This window comes from Dysidea avara, chromosome 2 (genome assembly GCF_963678975.1).
Source record: "Dysidea avara chromosome 2, odDysAvar1.4, whole genome shotgun sequence".
Taxonomy (NCBI): Eukaryota; Metazoa; Porifera; class Demospongiae; order Dictyoceratida; family Dysideidae; genus Dysidea; species Dysidea avara.
In genome coordinates, this window is record NC_089273.1 from 12,472,465 (window position 1) to 12,490,641 (window position 18,177).

General features: G+C 36.3%; 1 protein-coding gene across 6 annotated transcripts in view; it reads left to right on the plus strand.

Moving 5' to 3' along the window:
* The window catches only part of LOC136246619 (uncharacterized), an 82,404-nt gene that overhangs the window by 46,569 nt on the left and 17,658 nt on the right, over nt 1–18,177 (plus strand). For all 6 annotated transcript variants that reach the window (XR_010696681.1, XR_010696684.1, XR_010696682.1 and 3 more), the window contains exons 12-19: nt 302–379; nt 428–487; nt 6,514–6,795; nt 8,267–8,461; nt 15,703–15,750; nt 16,516–16,788; nt 17,016–17,102; nt 17,152–17,277. Coding sequence is in view for 1 of the 6 variants with exons in the window: in XM_066038143.1 (XP_065894215.1) it covers nt 302–379; nt 428–487; nt 6,514–6,795; nt 8,267–8,461; nt 15,703–15,750; nt 16,516–16,788; nt 17,016–17,102; nt 17,152–17,277 (1,149 nt within the window). In the remaining 5 variants the exon portion in view is untranslated. The remainder of the gene's footprint in view (nt 1–301; nt 380–427; nt 488–6,513; nt 6,796–8,266; nt 8,462–15,702; nt 15,751–16,515; nt 16,789–17,015; nt 17,103–17,151; nt 17,278–18,177) is intronic.

Here is an 18,177-nt window from a genome sequence, read left to right on the forward strand (position 1 = left end):
GATAAAGTCATATTGAAGCCTGTCAACCACTTGTGTGATATTCATCATGTGCCCAATACGAATCAGAATCAATGCTCAAAAATATCATGTAAAATACATTTAGATTTGCTGATATAATTCATATCCAACAGAGAAACATGTGTACGATAAATGAAGTGTTATGATTAGATTGTGTTCACAAATGTGACCACAAATTTCATGTTCAAGTTGATTAAAATCATTTGTGCATGTACTGTAGGCTAGGTGTATGTACGGTTGCATGCTATGAAAATGTGTTTCTAAAGTAATTGTTTTCATTTAGATGTCCAAGTAGCTGTTCAACAAAGTATCCACTCTCCAACATCCACTACCAATGTTCAGTTATCAAGTGCTCAGCAAAGTGAATCATATGTACATTTTACATTGTTAGTATGTTAAATCACTTTAGGCATGTATAATCAATTTTATGATGATTCCACTCCTATCAAATTGGATTCATCTTCAAAAGGTAAAGTAATACTATTACTTTGATATCACTGGAATCTATAGCTAAATTGGAGGTCTTAGAATGTATCAACAGAAACTGAGTGTACTGCACGTTGCCACCACTATCAAACCTTCTACTAGCCACCATGCAGCCTGTGTGAAATGGGCAAAGATACAATTAACATAGATTACATTTGTAATGAAGACATCATTTGTAATGTAATGAAGACATTTGGTGACATCTCTGTCCTGGTTTCTATATATGTAGTGTACTAGGTGGTTTAAACTGTACATACATTAAGGATATTTTAATTTCTTTTACTGATTTAGACAAAGTGATACATGTGGTTTGTTAATTTCATAGATAGTCACTAATCACTTTGTGATAATATATCTGTTTCCCAATTTCAGACTCCAGACATCAAAGCGAGCTCTGGAATATTAAATGCTAAGCCAGCATGTTATGAAAAAACTGTAATAAGCCTTTTGGGATGCTATATCTACAGTACTGCTAAAATTCAACATGAGTCTGAGCAATTAAAAAAACTCGGTAATTACAGGACATGGCACCCATTTCAATCACAAGCATTCGTCTTGTTTCGTTTGGGATGAGTACTTGCAAGCAAAATGGGTTCCCCACCTTTTAATTAGCAAGTTTTAAAATCACTTGCACTCTTGTGAAGCAACATTGTGTTTGAGTGGTACTGTACCATTTACAACAGGCTCCTTAAAGACAGATACCGTTAACGATATATAAGTTCTGCAAAGTGTTTGTAAGGTAATATAGGTATGCAATTATCAAACAGTATGGTAGTACTCTTCAAATATAAATCCCCAAAAATGACACACACCACCTATAATTCTGCCTTTAAAATCATCCTAGAAACATCTTACATAAAGATAATCACTTTTATGAAAGAGTGTAGTTCATCTGACATCAAACGCAGCATTAAAAGCAAGACTTACATGCAGCCGTATATAAATTTAAAAATAATAAATCTTTGAAACTTGGTTTTTGTTTGACTACTTGCCTGCCTGACCATAATCGTAAGGCTGAATGTCAAACATAGCAGTGCATGACCACCATTTACAATAAGAAACTCACCAGTGAGATGATCCTTTGGGGTTCTGAAGGGAGTGTGTCCTCTGTGCCTTGTCTTTCCTTTATCGTTAATCAAGCTGTCTTCATTCTTTGTCCTACAATGAAACCATTTTGAGCTGTTAATTTTCCTTATCAATCTTTCCTTGAGCAGCATGTTTAGACTTCTTTAAGTGCGGACACTCAATAGATACTAGTAGCTTCATGACAGATTCAATACCGAACCCGCTTGACTACACCTAATAACATGACCTAAGTTGATTATTAACGATCAAGCACCACCTGAGACCTCACCTCTTAACAATCTATTTACTCGATCATAATGTCACACCCTGTTATTATGGTCTAGTTGTATTCATAATGTTAGCACAATATACTCTAATACAACAGTTACCCTAATAGAACAGTCATGCATGTATATAGTTGTATGCTATAACATAAAACCAAACAAATTAGTATAATTTAAAAGTGAAATAAGGATTCAAGCAATAAAAGTAGTGAAACAAGAGATGAATGATGGTATTACAGCATAGCTCAGTGGGAAAATCCCTACTTTGGCATTGAACAAAATAATTGTTATAAAATGCCAATGTAGGGATTTTCCTAATGAACTATGCTGTAATACCTTCAGTCATCTCTTGTTTGGTGGCATTTTCAAGGAAAGTGTCAATAGGGAAAATTAATGTCTTGGTGTAGTTTCCATGAAGAAGAAGAATAAGATAACCATTTAAAAGGAATGGCAAAGCGCAGAAGGCAGACATTCGTTGAAATTACAAAAGTGAGTTTGTTGCAGTGGTGTAAATGATGGCACTGTGCTAATTCATTAGGCCTCTAGCCTTGCGACATTAGTCAGGCAAACAGGTAGACAGGCAAGTTATGGCTATTAAAAAACATTCAATATCAGTGTGTCTGTAAGTGTTTTCTTGTATTTAATGCTGCTAAATGGAGTAAGATCCGTAAAGGTGATTTTCACTGCATATGATATTTCCATGATGATTTTAAGATGCTGCTATTATAACGGAATATGTCACTTTACGGGAACCCTACTTATCAGTATGACCATACTATGCTTTTTTTATTTTACTGGCAGTATAGCAACCATTGGCTGACCATAGTAGAACAAAAATCAGTCAGTTTGACTGGTATAAAATCTCTTTCACATCTCAGGTTGAATGGAGAAGAAACTGGTGTTTCGCTATTTTGCGGGTGAGGCAAAGCAAAGAACAAACATTAATGTCTTAACTGTTAGTTCACTTTCTGGACAAGACACGTATCATTAGTGTTCAGATGTAGGCATTACGGTTCAATACACCAAGGTCACAGTGTGATGCTGACAATATACTCAGATGATGAATCTTGATGGTAGCACCCACAGTTTGCTTACTAATAGCTTACTTTCTGGACAAGAAAAGCATCCTTCTAGCCCAGCATAGTAACTACTTGATACCGGCACTATTGTCATATAATTTTATGGGTGAAAGTCACACCAGTGCAGTACCACTGACACAATCAACTTGACTTAGAAATAAACCCCAATGCTATCATGCAAAATTTTCCACTTTCTCTCACTCTTTCTTACTTACTTCATTTACAAAAATTTCTATATCACTTAGAATGGGTCAACATCAATTTCTATATTATTTAGAGCCTTTCAAACAATATTGACTTGCTAGTTAACTCAGCATGCGATCTTGGTAATCAAGTTTGTGGGTAGCCTCACCCACATCATCCTCAAGGATAGAAACCTTGTCAACTGATATACTGTAGTTCTTTTCCATTCTGATTTGTAGATGAAATTTGAATTAAGACAAAACATTTTAAGACTTTCATTCTGTTTGTCATTACATCACACATTATTTGGATTACATCTTGATTTTAGTTTGACCATGTTTCCAAAATATATTTTTATCATATTACATAGTACAGGTATAAGAAAATTTGATGTTTATTTGGTTAAACCATAGGTACAGTATACCAACAGGGATTGGAAACGGAAGTAACTCACGTGATATCTCTGTACAAACTCTCAATATGACGTAACAGACGTGAAATACCATCCGTGTCTTGAGCGCGAGTAACCGTCACCATAGATACCAGTGCAGCGCGAATTCGTTAGAAGCCACTTTTGTGCACGTTGTAGAAGAATTACAGCCTAAGCGTTGCGACAATTGGACTAATTATTGTTCTACTCGAGGGCGAAATTACCTGCACGTGTTCTAGTACACGAGTGATTTGAAACAATTATTGACGCTCACTTCTGTGGTAAGCTTAATGTAACCCAGCAGTGCTTCTAGCAGTTGTGTTATTTTGCAAGCCTACCAGTAAGAGCAGTTAGAAAAGTGTTATGTTTTCTGGTGTTTACATCGTCAGTGCCGTGTAAATAGCTTATTGAAATTACTATTCGTGTTACCATACTGGACATTTTAATAATTTTACAGTTTACACTTGTGTTGTTTTGGAGGACACATCAGTAACTTTGTGTACCAATATACCATGTCATTAGTTACTAGTACATTAGTAGAGTGTAACGTGAATATTAGATTGTTCTGAAACCAATCCTACAGGAAATGGGAGGTACAAAGATGGAATCCATACCTATACACAATATTGTTGAATAACCACTGTTAGCACTGAAGAATCTGAGAGTTGTTTACCATAAGGACAAAGAAGAACAGTGCACCAATGTGTGAAGCACAGCTCAAGACCATCAGAAACAAGTTGGCATCATATTGCTTGATTTAAATTTGCTAAAGCTTTTGACACAGTTCCACACCAGCGATTACTTACGAAATTACAATACTATATGGCATTAGGAACAATACATATAACTGGATCAAAACATGGTTAACTGATCGGACACAATGTGTACTTCTTAATGGCAAATCCTCAACCCCAGTAACAGTTACATCAGGGGTACCACAAGGAACAGTATTGGTCCTCTGATGTTCTTGTTGTATATTAATGACATTACCAGAAGTATTTTATCCCCACTACGGCTGTTTGTTAATGACTGCTTGTTTTATAGAGTAATTGATTCCCAGAATGATGCTTCCATCCTTCAGCAAGATCTTGACAGACTATCAGAATGGGTACACATATGGCAACTTAGGTTTAATGTATCCAAATGTTTTGTAATAAGATGCACCAGATCTCAGTCACCTATCATTCACAACTATGAACTGAACAACCATACCTTAACAATTACTGATAGACATACATACCTCAGAGTACTCTTGGACAAACATTTATCTTGGTCACCTCATGTATCCAAAATATCAGGAAAAGCATCCAGAACATTAAACTTTCTTAAGAGAAACCTAAGCATTTATTATACACAAGTGAAAGCAGCAGCATATTTAGCAATGGTAAGACCACAACTGGAATATGCTTCAGTAGTGTGGGACCCTATTTATATCAGTGATGTACATAAACTTGAAAATATTCAAAGAAGAGCAGCAAGGTGGGTATTGAAAGATTACAGTAGATCCAGTTCAGTTACTTCCATGCTCCAACATCTCTCCTGGCCTGAACTTAAAACTCGACGCAAGATATCCAGACTGCAGACATTTTACAATGTACTTCATAACCAAATTCCCTTATCTATTCCATCCAATTATCTCCCAATGACCAGAGAAACCAGGCAATATCACCAGTACCATTTCATACTCCCTACAACATCTACTACAGCTTACCAAAAAGTTTTTCTCCAGAACAGCTCAAGACTGGAACTCGTTGCCACAACTCGTAATTGATTTAAATGACTCTGACTCTTTCTCAGTTAACGTTTCTAATTATTGTAGTAATGTACATGTGTGATTTTTTTTTTTCCTGAGAGCATCAGCAGTGCTGGCTGCTCAGTAATAATAAATAAATAATAAATAAAATAAATAGATTCACTACCAATATCTTCTGGTAAATGATACTTCCGTGTTAATGTATTGACGACATGTCTTCAAGTTCACTATCTGAACACTTGGATTGTTCTGCACATACATATACTGGAATATAATTGTTGCTGAATGTGACTTGGTAACTGGTTATATTTGTTTGTTTGCTTTTCTTCCTTTACGTTTTGTTATCTTGTGTAGTGTTGCAAAATTAATGTTAGTTATTCAGTATTTGTTGTACTATTATAGCAATGAGCATGCACATTATCAGTTGGTCACTATAGCTTTAAATTGTGTTATATATAGCTGGTACCAGCTCTGTTGAGTGTGTTGTGTAGACAAGCTGGCATGAAGGGTGCATGTGGGTTGTATGAAACCGGAGTCGTTATTATTAAAGGTCTGACAGCAACATGTGCTGCAGCCTTTGGATTAACTGTGCTACCAGCTGGCTGTATGGGATTTCTAAACCCTTGCAAAAACGCTTCCAAATATCAGGCAACGTGTGGAGTCTTTTACAGTGGAATTCACACCAGAGTTTCTCTTTCTTTGTGGAGGTAGACTTGTAGTACTCCCTCAAATTTTCGAATATTTCCTTACTAGCTCTTCGCTGAATTCGTCAAAAGCATCCATTGAAGCGTCTCCGTTCGTATATGGTGCAAAATTGCTTCAACAAACTTTCTACCACTCTCCATCCGGGAAGATCACAAAACTCACCTATAAAGCTACGGACAATTCCACTCGCCATTACTACTGAGTTACGGATGAAAGTTTACGTCATGCGAGACACGGATATGTTTGTGCGCGAGTCTCCGTTTCCAATCCCTGTTGGTATACTGTATCTATGGTTAAACGCCATGGCGCTTATTTGTTTAGTTAATGAAGTCAATGCTGTGACTATTCATCATTTGATGTCAAAAACAAGATTGAATTTCTTATTTGAAAATTAATTGTGGCAACACTCTAGTGCTGCTACTATTGAAGGTGCGGTATTTAACCAAGTAAATACAATATTGATGCAAGTGTTAATAATTATAGTGTATGCTCATCGATGTTTCTTTACAGTTTTACCCATACTGATGAATAATTTTACAAGATTGTATCAATGTCTACCACAAGACTATGTGAAAACTGTTAATATAATGAAACAACAGCTACCTGGAGTACCACCTGATTATGAGCATCAGTTAATGAGGCTTCCTACTATTGAAATAATTAATAAATCAATCCTTTCTTCCATTATTGGTGCAATTTTGAAAGATGAAGGCGTAATTCCATTCTGTGATATTATGGTTTTGCTGTGTAGTGATGATGCTTCAAGGAGATTTATTAATTGCTTAAGAAGTGGTAAATAATGTTATATAATACTGTATTTTAATTATTAAAAACAATGCATTATGTCGTAAAGCCCTACAACAAACAAGCTGTCACAGTTATATCAACCCAAGGGTGAAGGTGACGGCGGCAATTAAGGCTGTGAATATAAATGGAATATATATTCTAACCTTCACTTTGAATTTTAAAGTGATCAATGCTAGATAAACAGTTCCAATGTGTATATGTTTTTTTAAACATAGTTCACATCCACATACAGTGCAGCCAGTTTTTGGAAGATTGCATTTTTCTCTGTCCATACTTCACTTTTTCAGGAAAGTAGCTCACCTAACTACATGTACAATGTGTGCTACAGCTTTGCCACTAACCCCTTTCATGGAAAAGGAAGCCAAACAGTTGTAAAACAGCTAATCCTGCTTCTCAAACAGTGTTTCCAGACCTTTTGCGAAGGGTGATCAACTAATTGCTCAGGTGGCCAATAAGTATACACAGTCTGCTATAGCCTTGCAACCATATTTTTCCAGGCAAACAAGTCTAAACAGAGTTACATTTTCACCACTGACCACTGTGTTTGCCACCTTATTTACTGTCACATGTTTATTGCTGTCTTTATTGGTTGATTGTTTATTGGCTAACTATTTCCGTTTCGCTACCAATACCAATATTTGCAAAAGTATGTCATATCGGCTGTTACTTTAAATATGGATGAACTGAATTTGGTGTTAACAACTTTTCATTTAGGCTGTATAGCTACAGATTTTGCAACAACAACCGAAAAACAACAGCACTGGCCTTATAGGCTAACAAAACCTGGGTATCACTTCTAGTCAAAAGAGGGGATGTGTCTCTTGCACATGAACAGAACCAATACTTTAATTGGAGTTATAGTGACATTAAAGCAGGTGTAAGATTGGCAATTTACTCAAAAGCTACTCAGTAGGTCACATATATTACATGTGACCAGATTAGCAAAAAGGTACCTTTTTCACACACAGATTTTGACCCATTTTTTGATCATGATATATAATTGCCTGAAATTTTCCATGAGTGTACCTACAGTACTGTAACTGGCTGCATTTTGATACTAATAGCAAGTTAATCAGATAAGGAGTCAAGTGGTGCACCATATTCTTTGCCGGTATGTAAAATGTGTGGTAAAGGTACCTTTTTTCACAAATCCAGTCACATGTCACAATGTTTAAAAACCAAAATCTGATTAGATAACTTAATTAACATCAGCATACCATTACCATACAGGATGTAAAATATACAATGTTGATTTATTGCCTATAGTTAGCAAAAATGATAGTAATTACTGCTTGGGCTCTGCTTTAGAAGTAGCAACTTATTCTTAAATATTATTTTAATTCCACATATCTTCAACATAATTATTTGTAAAATGCAACAGTTTAGACACTATATACATGATTATTGTACATATTCTTATGTATAACCATGGGTTTCTCCTATGTATGCACTATAGAGTTTATGGAAGCTCTCAATTTACCACCATCCACTACAACTACTGCTATTACATCACTACCTAATACTGGTATTACCCCATCATCTGGATCATGTTATTCAACAACACTCCAACAGACATCAAATAATTCATCAGTGAGGGTTGTATCAACTCCAGTGGTCAGTAGTATACCAACAGTATCACAACACAATCAAGGTTTGCTTATTGATGAACATGTAATGTTATTGAAATACTGTATGTACATGTCTATGATAGTGAATTCACAGGCTTTTGTACTTCATAAATAGCATTATCAATACTTAGTGTCATAAAATTTCTTTAAATTTCTCCAACTTCCTAAAATTCCCTTAATGTACACTGTATGCCCTTTTCAAACGGACTCATAACTCTATTGTCCTAGCGGTTAAGATGCTGAAAATCACCAACAAATTGTACAGCAGGCCTGTGTTTTTCTAATTGACATTTAGTAATAAGAAAAAGTATGGGAAGGTTACAGCATTTGGTAAATTAATGTATACAAACAGTACCTGTGGCATGGTTACTAATTATTTAGTACCTGTGGTCCCCGGTGGTTGTTTACTAAATTCATCTAACAAAAATCGGCAAAGTCAAAAAAAATGTCCTTACTGTTAGGGACAAGACAAGCATCGTTAGTGTTCAGAAAGGACCATAACAATAATAATAATAATGGACCTAATTCGCTCTTGTTCGTGACTGAATTAGTTAGGGATTAAATGTCCACTGGTCAGTTGTACACAACCTCACTACATAAAAGCTTATTATCTTTCACATTAATGAAGTTTCTAGTATCCCAGAAACCTGGTACAGTGAACCTCCCTTATCTGGACCTCTATTATCCGGGCACCTCCATTGTCTGGACAGCCCAAATTGGTAATGTGGCTTGTAGTTTATTGACCATAATGAAGTTTGGTTTAGATGAAAACACAAGGAGGGAGCCTAAAGGTTGCTGTTTACCTGTTTGGTGGCTTGTTTATTCTACTACTAATAACTACCACTTGGTTGCTAGGTGATAATGCATTTTTACAGCCCGGGGGAGTGACCATGAATGCTCTGTAGTGACTTCCCCCTCTGCCCACTAAACTGCATAGCACTAACTGATAGCAATAACAACATTACTTGTATTTAAATTAGCCACTTTAGCATAATAGCATGTTATTCTTAGTTACAGACATTTCTGAGATACGGACAGTAGTATGTACCAGACTGCCCGGATAAGAGAGGTTCCACTGTAAAAGGTTTCTACATTTCTGATCTAGAAAGTTGGTTAGGAACCACTTGTACTTCTTTGGTTCTTCATAGTTTGGTGTCTGTCCAATACACAAAGGCCACTGTAGGCGCTGACAAGCACAAAGGATAAAGCTCAATGCTAACACCCACACTTTTCTTCTTAATAGCCAAGTGTCTTTCTAGCCCAGCATGGTAACTACTTGATACTGGCAGTATTGTCACATAATCTCACATCATGTTATGAATGTCACATCGGTGCAGTAGCACTGACATGATCAACTCGACTTAAGGATAAATCCCAATGCTAGCAATCACAGTTTGCCACTTCTCACTCTTTCTTTACCTACTTCATTCAGCTAAAATCTAAATCCCTTAAAGCGGGTCAGCATCGGCTATTTAGACACCCCTCAAACGTGGGCTTGGCTCTCCACAATTAATTACCTCAGCCTATGTCTTTGGTAATTAAGTTTACGGGTAGCCTTGCCCACATCATCCTCAGGTCTCTAAATAACATAGAAATCTTGTTGGCTCATTCTAATTAACACATAGTTAAGTAAATTACATAAACTAAACCACAGTGTCTATCTATCAGAGCCATGCAAGAGCATACCTTTTTCCACTTCAGTTGTGAACATGTGTTCACTTCGAATGGTTTTGTACCAGAACAGGGAAGTTTTCAGTTAACATGTTTGCACACCTGAATTACTGTATCTATACTAAGTGTAGGATATTTTAAACCTTCGTAACTCACTTGTTCTTTCCCATATCAAAGTATTTTTTTGATAAACAGTTCTGGTGTATAAAGGGCTTCACAGCATTGCTAAATGTTTGTGTGGCTGGCTCATATAACAAAAGCTGAAATGTGACTGGGCCTGTAAAAATAGGGCATGTGGGCACACGAAAATTGTCTACATTTTCAAACGTTGATGTGTCATAACTTTGCATTCCGTGACTCTGTGGCTATGAATTTTTTAGCACATGTTAAACATTCAGTTGGCTTTACAATACAAGTTACAGAATGATAATATGCTATCCCAATACTGAGATATGACATGTTATGTGATGGGATGTAGTTTGTGCCTACATCAGCGTTGAAACCGGGTCACTACTGCTAACCCGGATGACCCACTGACCCGGATTTGACCCGGATGTGACCCGGATTAATTAAAGCCGAGGCATGCGATAAGAGCCACTATGTTTCGGCTAGTCTCGAACGAGCGAGACTACGTTTTGAGCGTTCGATTCGTGTTGAGTAAACAGGGGCGGATCCAGACTTTTAGAATTGCAACTTCAGCCTAGCTGTAGGTTGAAGACCAAAAAAAAAAGGTCATCACCTACTAACAATAAATACCCTCACCACAAATACCCTCAGTTTCATGCTACATACTGCACTTACTAATAAATGGGCATGGCTGAGCGTATGTTTGTAACACGATAAGTGGGCGTGGCTCCCGAAAGAGCTTCGCGATAGCGTTTATAATTTCCACGTCGTCAAACCAACAATTTCGTTTCTCACGTGATCCAATCCAGGTCAGAGCCGAATAATTTGTAAACTGGGTCAGACCCGGATGACCTGGAGAAAATGTGACCCGGTTGACCCGGATGACCCGACCCGGTTTCAATGCTGGCCCACATGCCCTATTTTCGCAGGCCCGGTCACAAATAAAGAAGAGGGCTCAGGTGGGTGTGAACTGATTATAGATGCTGTATATGTATCAAGACACACGGTAGTGTGTCGTGCAGCCCAAGAAGCCAGCACGCAACACCCGTGAGTATATTGACAAGAAAAAAGAAAATGCAATTTCGCACCTCCATAACTCTGTGCTGCCTTGATGAAACAAGACGATTTTTGCTGTGGGCGCGCCCTCCAACTTTAGCACTTCACATTCCAACATTGAGCAAAATCGCTTCAAGCGTTCCCGAGATATGCGACTTCAAAAATTGGCTTAGTTTCTTCATTTTTTCTTCTTATTTTTCTTCCTCTTTTCGTACACTTACAAAAACTGCTATAAAACGCGAACGCCATATCCGATTGCCTTGAAATTTAGCACACAGAAGGGGGTATAAAGGCGCATCTCGGTACCAACTTTGGCTGGAATAAGATAAACAGCCAAAGAGTTATGAGCGATTATTCACAAAAAATGAATCAATATGTTGTCACGCCTACAGCCGCTTATGGGAAGAAGCTGAAAATCGGTGGGTGAATAGGTTAACTATTGAACCTCAAACCTTTTGTGGTTTGAAAGAAATCGAGCTAAAAACCAGGAAGATACAATGAAAAAACCAACAGTGTGTAACAATTATGCAATCGAGATTAACTAATCAAAAACGACTACTTGTCACGCCTACCAGATAAACCGCTTGGAGTAATGCTTTGAAAATGACTGTACAGATGGAGTAATCATCTTAGAAAGGCTCTTCAATGGTGTAGAAGAGTCAGACTTAAAGCCACGGAGTTATAGCACGAAATCCAACTTGGTGTAGCAAGTGCGAGATCGAGATACTCTAATAGAGCAGTCATCCTAATAGAGCAGTCACCGGAAGAGAATTCAAGAGATCAGCTAGAAACAAGTAACCTGTATAGAGTTCAGCTACAAACAATCCACCCTGTAGAAAGATCAGCTAGAAGGAGTTACCTTGTAGGGAGTTCAACTGCAGACAGAGATAGTTCAGCTAGAAGAATCACCTTGTACAGTTCAGCTACAAAGAAACCACCATGTAGAGAGTTCAGCTACAAACAAATCGCCCTGTAGAGAGATCAGCTAGAAGAAGTTACCTTGTAGAGAGTTCAGCTACAAAGAAACCATCATGTAGAGAGTTCAGCTACGAACAAATCGCACTGTAGAGAGATCAGCTAGAAGAAGTTACCTTATAGAGAGTTCAGCTACAAAGAAACCATCATGTAGAGAGTTCAGCTGCAAACAAATCACCTGTAGAGAGTTCAGCTACAAACAAATCACCCTGTAGAAAGATCAGCTAGAAGAATTAACCTTGTAGAAAGTTCAGCTACAAAGAAACCATCATGTAGAGAGTTCAGCTACAAACAAATCACCTGTAGAGGTTCAGCTAGAAGAAGTTACCTTGTAGATAGTTCAGCTACAAACAAATCAGCCTGTAGAGAGATCAGCTAAAAGAAGTTATCTTGTAGATAGTTCAGCTACAAACAAACACCCTGTAGAGAGATCAGCTAAAAGAAGTTACCTTGTAGATCGTTCAGCTACAAACAATTCACCCTGTAGCTAGAAGAAGTCACCTTGTAGAGTGTTCAGTTACAAAGAAACCACCATGGAGAGTTATGTAATAAATATATGTATTATATTATAATTTGTACATTTACTGATAAAATCAGAAATATTTAAAATCTGCTTCAACTTTTCTTCTTCCTGTGATAAAGAAAAAAAGATAGGTTAAAAACGTCCCAAAGCCGGCCCCAGGGTATACAAAAAGAAGTGAAATCTAATCCAAACCAGCCAAGCTGTAAAAAAAAAGTGCGGCCCTCAAAAAGGCTATGGTGAAAAAAGGTGTGAAAGTGTGAAATCCAAGTTGGCGGCCAAGAAATGGCTGTGATGGTAGGCTAATGGTAAAAATTTTCATAACGACAATTCAGGTGCATTTTTGTGCTGCTTGGTCTTGGCACAAAATTCACCTGAATTGTTGTTATTAAATTTTTTACCATTAACCTACCATCACAGCCATTTCTTGGCCGCCACCTTGGATTTCACATTTTTTTTCACCATAGCCTTTTTGAGGGCCGCACTCTTTTTTTAAAGCTTGGCTGTTTTGGATTAGATAGGATATTATCATGAGTTAAAATTTAATTGTGCAAATACTATTAGCGAGACTAGTGACTGGTTTCCTGAAATTGTTTTCTGAGAAATGTGTGTGTTTTTTTGTTTTTATGTCTGACTTGTGCACCAAAAAACCTTATGTTGAAAGAGTATTACTTAGTACTGACTACATATACAATAAAATATTGTTCACATTAACAAAAATTTTTTGCAGATCCAGGAGATGTGGGAGAAATGTTTTCTAGTTGTAGTGTCATTATTGTATTCAAAAATGAGATATGTATATATTCCAATGTCATTATTGCTCTAGTGAGACTGGTCATACTGGAAATGGACTGTGTTGCATAAGCATTGAACTATCAGCCTGATTGTGTGCCAACCTGTAGCCATAATGTTACTAGGCTTGAGCCCCTATTATGCTTTTAAGCAGTGCTCAAAACTCCAGCTGTGTGCTCAAAATTATGCTCTCAAAATCAACTGTTTTATTAGCGTATATCTGCATTTCACTGACAACTGTATTAGAGTAAGTGACTGCTTTAATAGGGTATCTCGATCTAATTTTCATCAAGTGTGAATAATCAGTCAAGAAATAGTAAAAATAATAACATTGAAAGGTTCTTTGATATGAAATGCAGTAATAAATTGCGGTATGTTTATGTTGTGCAGTATTATTGGCACGCTCATTACATATTTTAATCAAAATTCTTGAAAATTGTCCTATTATGTTGACATAATGCTTGATGCTTTTGCTAGCCCATTATGCTCGAAATTATCCCGGCATAATTGGTGCAAGCCTAAATGTTACTCAGCACCATTGTGACAAAGAGAGCAGTGTAAAGCATTAATTTTTGTCAGTCAACATCATTATTCATTCAGCATGTGAGTATCAATATCACCCAGTTTGATATACTATACATACTTCATCTGGCATCCATGCAGAATTCAATACAAGATTTTGCTGGTACTACAAAACAATATACCAGTACTAGTTACAATCACACCAAAATTTCTCAAGTGTATTTTTCAAATATACTCAAATCAAAACTTTAATTAGTTATATTTCAAACACATTACAGTCTATTTGTTTCATCAAAGATGTTACAAAGGTCAGCACAATACTAGGTGATTTAAACTAGCAGGGCAGCAAAGCAAAGCTACACAATGCATCTTAGTTATACAAAGTTCCATGTTTGAATCTGGATTCTAAAGAACGATACTAGATGTTGTGTTGGCCGATAATAGATGTCAGTCAATAAATGATTACTTATGATAGGTCATGACAATGGTAATTGATTCTATATCGTTTACCACTAACTGACTCTCATGGTGTGATTGATAGTATTGAATGCACCATTAGAGTTATTGACTGCTCTATTAGAGAGTCTGAATTGTTTATAGAGTGTTTTCATAGTTATCTGGTTAAATTGGAGTAGGCTATGAGGATGATGCCTGTGTTCAACCAGTATAAAGAATTTCTCTGTAGAATTTTTTCACACAAACGTTATAGTGCTTAAAAGACCTGGACTTTTAAATTTAGAAGGAGCAGTTCCTCAAATTTTACAATGCTGGATCCACCATTACATTTAGATAAACAGCATAAACATAATTACTTACTGATTTTGTCTAAATAGTTCCCAGATTTCCTCTATACCACCATCTTGTGAGTTAAAGGCATGTAAGAATACACATAAACACAGTTTTAATCTTTGCTGTCACCCGTGGAACTTTTCTTACTATTATTTTTATGTTGGCGTGACAAATGCCTAGGTTCAAAAGTATGTGACTGGATTTGACAAAACCAGGCTTCCACACCCATTTAGTTCTTTGACTTTAACCACTTGTAACTTGACCACTCAGTATGCTATTTGTTTCATATAGTTCTTTCATTGCATTATGCAACAGGTCAAAATTTGAAAATGATAGTTTACTTATACGTACATTGTGTTATAGTCCTTTCAAGTCACAAACCTGTATGTGTGTGGAAACCTGATTTGTCAAATCCGGTCAGATATTGTGTCTTTATATAATGAAATCAATTATCTCAAGGAAACTTTTTCTGGAACCGATGTGGAGTTATTGTGCAGGTACAAGAAAGCTTATATGGATCACAAGCAGCAGACACCTTGCTTTCTCTGTGGTTGTATATTAGCCAATTTCACATTTGCATGCAAACATGTTGTGTTTTTATTTATTTGTTAAGATATTACAGCACAAGTACTGAAGGTCTGTACTTTAGCATGGAGTAAAGCTTCAATTGATGCATAATTGTTACAGCATTTAAAATAACTTGTCCATACAAAGTTAATGATCATGTAAACAGATTTTGTATTTGTGCTATATAAAATATGCAATATTAGCAAATACATTGTGATATTTAAACGTAAATTTGTTTGCAAATAGTGGTAGTGGAAGAAGTACAACCACCAAGAAATATTGCTGTTAATAAAGGTACATATGATTTTGTTATTCTTTATCCTACATACTGTACATAAGTATGTATGTCATAAAACACATGCACCAAAGTTGCATTAAATATGTGACCTAATTTTAGAAAACCGTCAATATCCGCATAATTTTCAAAATGGATTTTATTTGTTCTATGTCTTCTACAGGGACAGAGGAATGGACTAGCTAAGTTTCAGCTTCCTAAGTTAAGCAGCATTGGAAATACAGCACTAGACTACCGGACGAGCAAATAAATTGATATGCACAGACGCTATCAAGAAAAAAATCTACAGGCACTTACATAAACCATCATAACTTACTGATACAACAGCGTACAGAATTGAATCATCACTCATTATGTTCACCATGCATTTGTGCATCCACCAAGGCATAGTTTTTTCCCCAGGCATGCTTCTGTGTTCGAGAAGGAAGGCAAATTCACTGAAAAATGATCGTTAGTAAATTCTTCCGTCACCACAACATAAACAAACATCTGTAACTTTGAAATCCTCTTGTGTATGGAGATGAAACAAAGATTTTTGTACACCCTATGAACAGGCGAACACAATGATGTCCAGGATTTATACATTGGAGGCTTAATTTGCCCACCAGTGAGGCGATAAAAACTTTTGTAATTGTTTTTTCTGGAGCTTGCATTTTTTACCCATAGTTTTTAAATGCGTTTTATAACAAAAGTACTATTGTGCGTATATCGACGGTTTTCCAAAATTCGGTCACGTATTGAAATGACATTATTTTATTTTCTAGATTTTACTTCACTCAAGAAACACTACCACGCTATACTACAATGGATGCCTGATAACTATCAACAGACTGCTAATATGCTCATAAATCATATCAGTGATGATCAGATTTGTATGATATTGAATAGTAGTAACTGCATTACTGCTAATAAGATAATATTGGATTGTTTGATTGAGAGAATGAGCTGTAGAGAAGAATTACTTGATCTGTGTGATCAACTGGATGCTATTACTACATCACATCAGTTGATGGTGGTAATCAGTGAATTAAGATCTGGTGGGTGTAATTTTGTAGAATTACTAAAATACATATCCTATGAATGTTATAAAATACTTGCACATGTACCTGTAGGTGCATTCCTAGTATACGTAGTAGTTTTTATTACTTCTTTCATAGTAACTTCTGTTCCTGGTACTATAGTACCGCTGTTACGTCTGTTAAATGTGTTATGTACCCGATTACAATAGCTAAATGCTGTCATTGTTTTCTAATATTTCCATCAGATGCTCAACAAAGTATAACTAATACAACATCCACTGCTGATATTCAGTCATTATCAAGTGTTCAACAACATCATTTAACATTACCTGGTAAGTGAATCACATGTCACTCATTGCACTGCTTCTACAATTGTTTTAGGTGTGAGCAGTACAACACATGATGAGACCTTCGCTAGAATGCAACTGGAAGACTCTTCAAAAGAAGTGAACAGTCCAATATATGACGACACATTTGCTAGAATTCAGTTGGACCCTTCTTCAAAAGGTAAAATATGGTTGTATGTTGGGAGTTTTATTTAGAAAAAGTCTTTGTGTTTGTTGTAAAAGTTTGTCAGAGTCAGGTCTGGTAATTACAAATAATAAGGCTATCCACAGAATCCCTCTCTATAATACAAGAATTGCTCTTGAACAAGAGTCAAGACCAATTCCTAAGGTTAGGCAGCTCATTACCCACTAAGCAAAAACTCACCATGTTGAACATTGCTTGAATCACAACTTGTAGATCAATTTACAATCATTTACAGAATTTACCAACCTTAAGGATACTTTCTTCCTTAAAACATTACATGACTTAATCCCCTATGTTTAAATTGTCGTAATTTGATGAAGAAACATTGCAATTGGTGAAAATTGTGCACTGTTTAAGTTTTAGTGATGTTAACAGTCCGAAAATCCAAATTGCAAGTCTGTGTGATCTATCGAACATGAATTATTGATCGATGAATATCAAAAGCTACTATAGTGGCTTACATGGCTACAATCCATGTGGTTTATGCACCTTTAAGGATTAAAAATGTAAAGCCCACCTATTTTATGTTTTCTTCCCAACAAGTATCAGGTGTAATAATCCAACGAAATTCCAGTGATGTCATTATCCTTGATGCTATGGAATATATTTCAGTGAGACTGCTACAGTCACTGTTTTTTTTTTGTTTTAATAGCATATTGTGACCGAGCCTGCAAAAACAAGGCATGTGGGCACAAACTACACCCTGTCACACTACAGGTTACAATATCAGTATTGGACCAAAATATTTGCATTCTGTAACTTGCATTATAAAGCCAATTAAATGCTTATTATTACCTGAAAATTGCATTGCAACAGCAGCATGGTATAAAAACTTATGTGTGATGGAAGTTTGAAAAAGTAGGCAAAAATCATGTG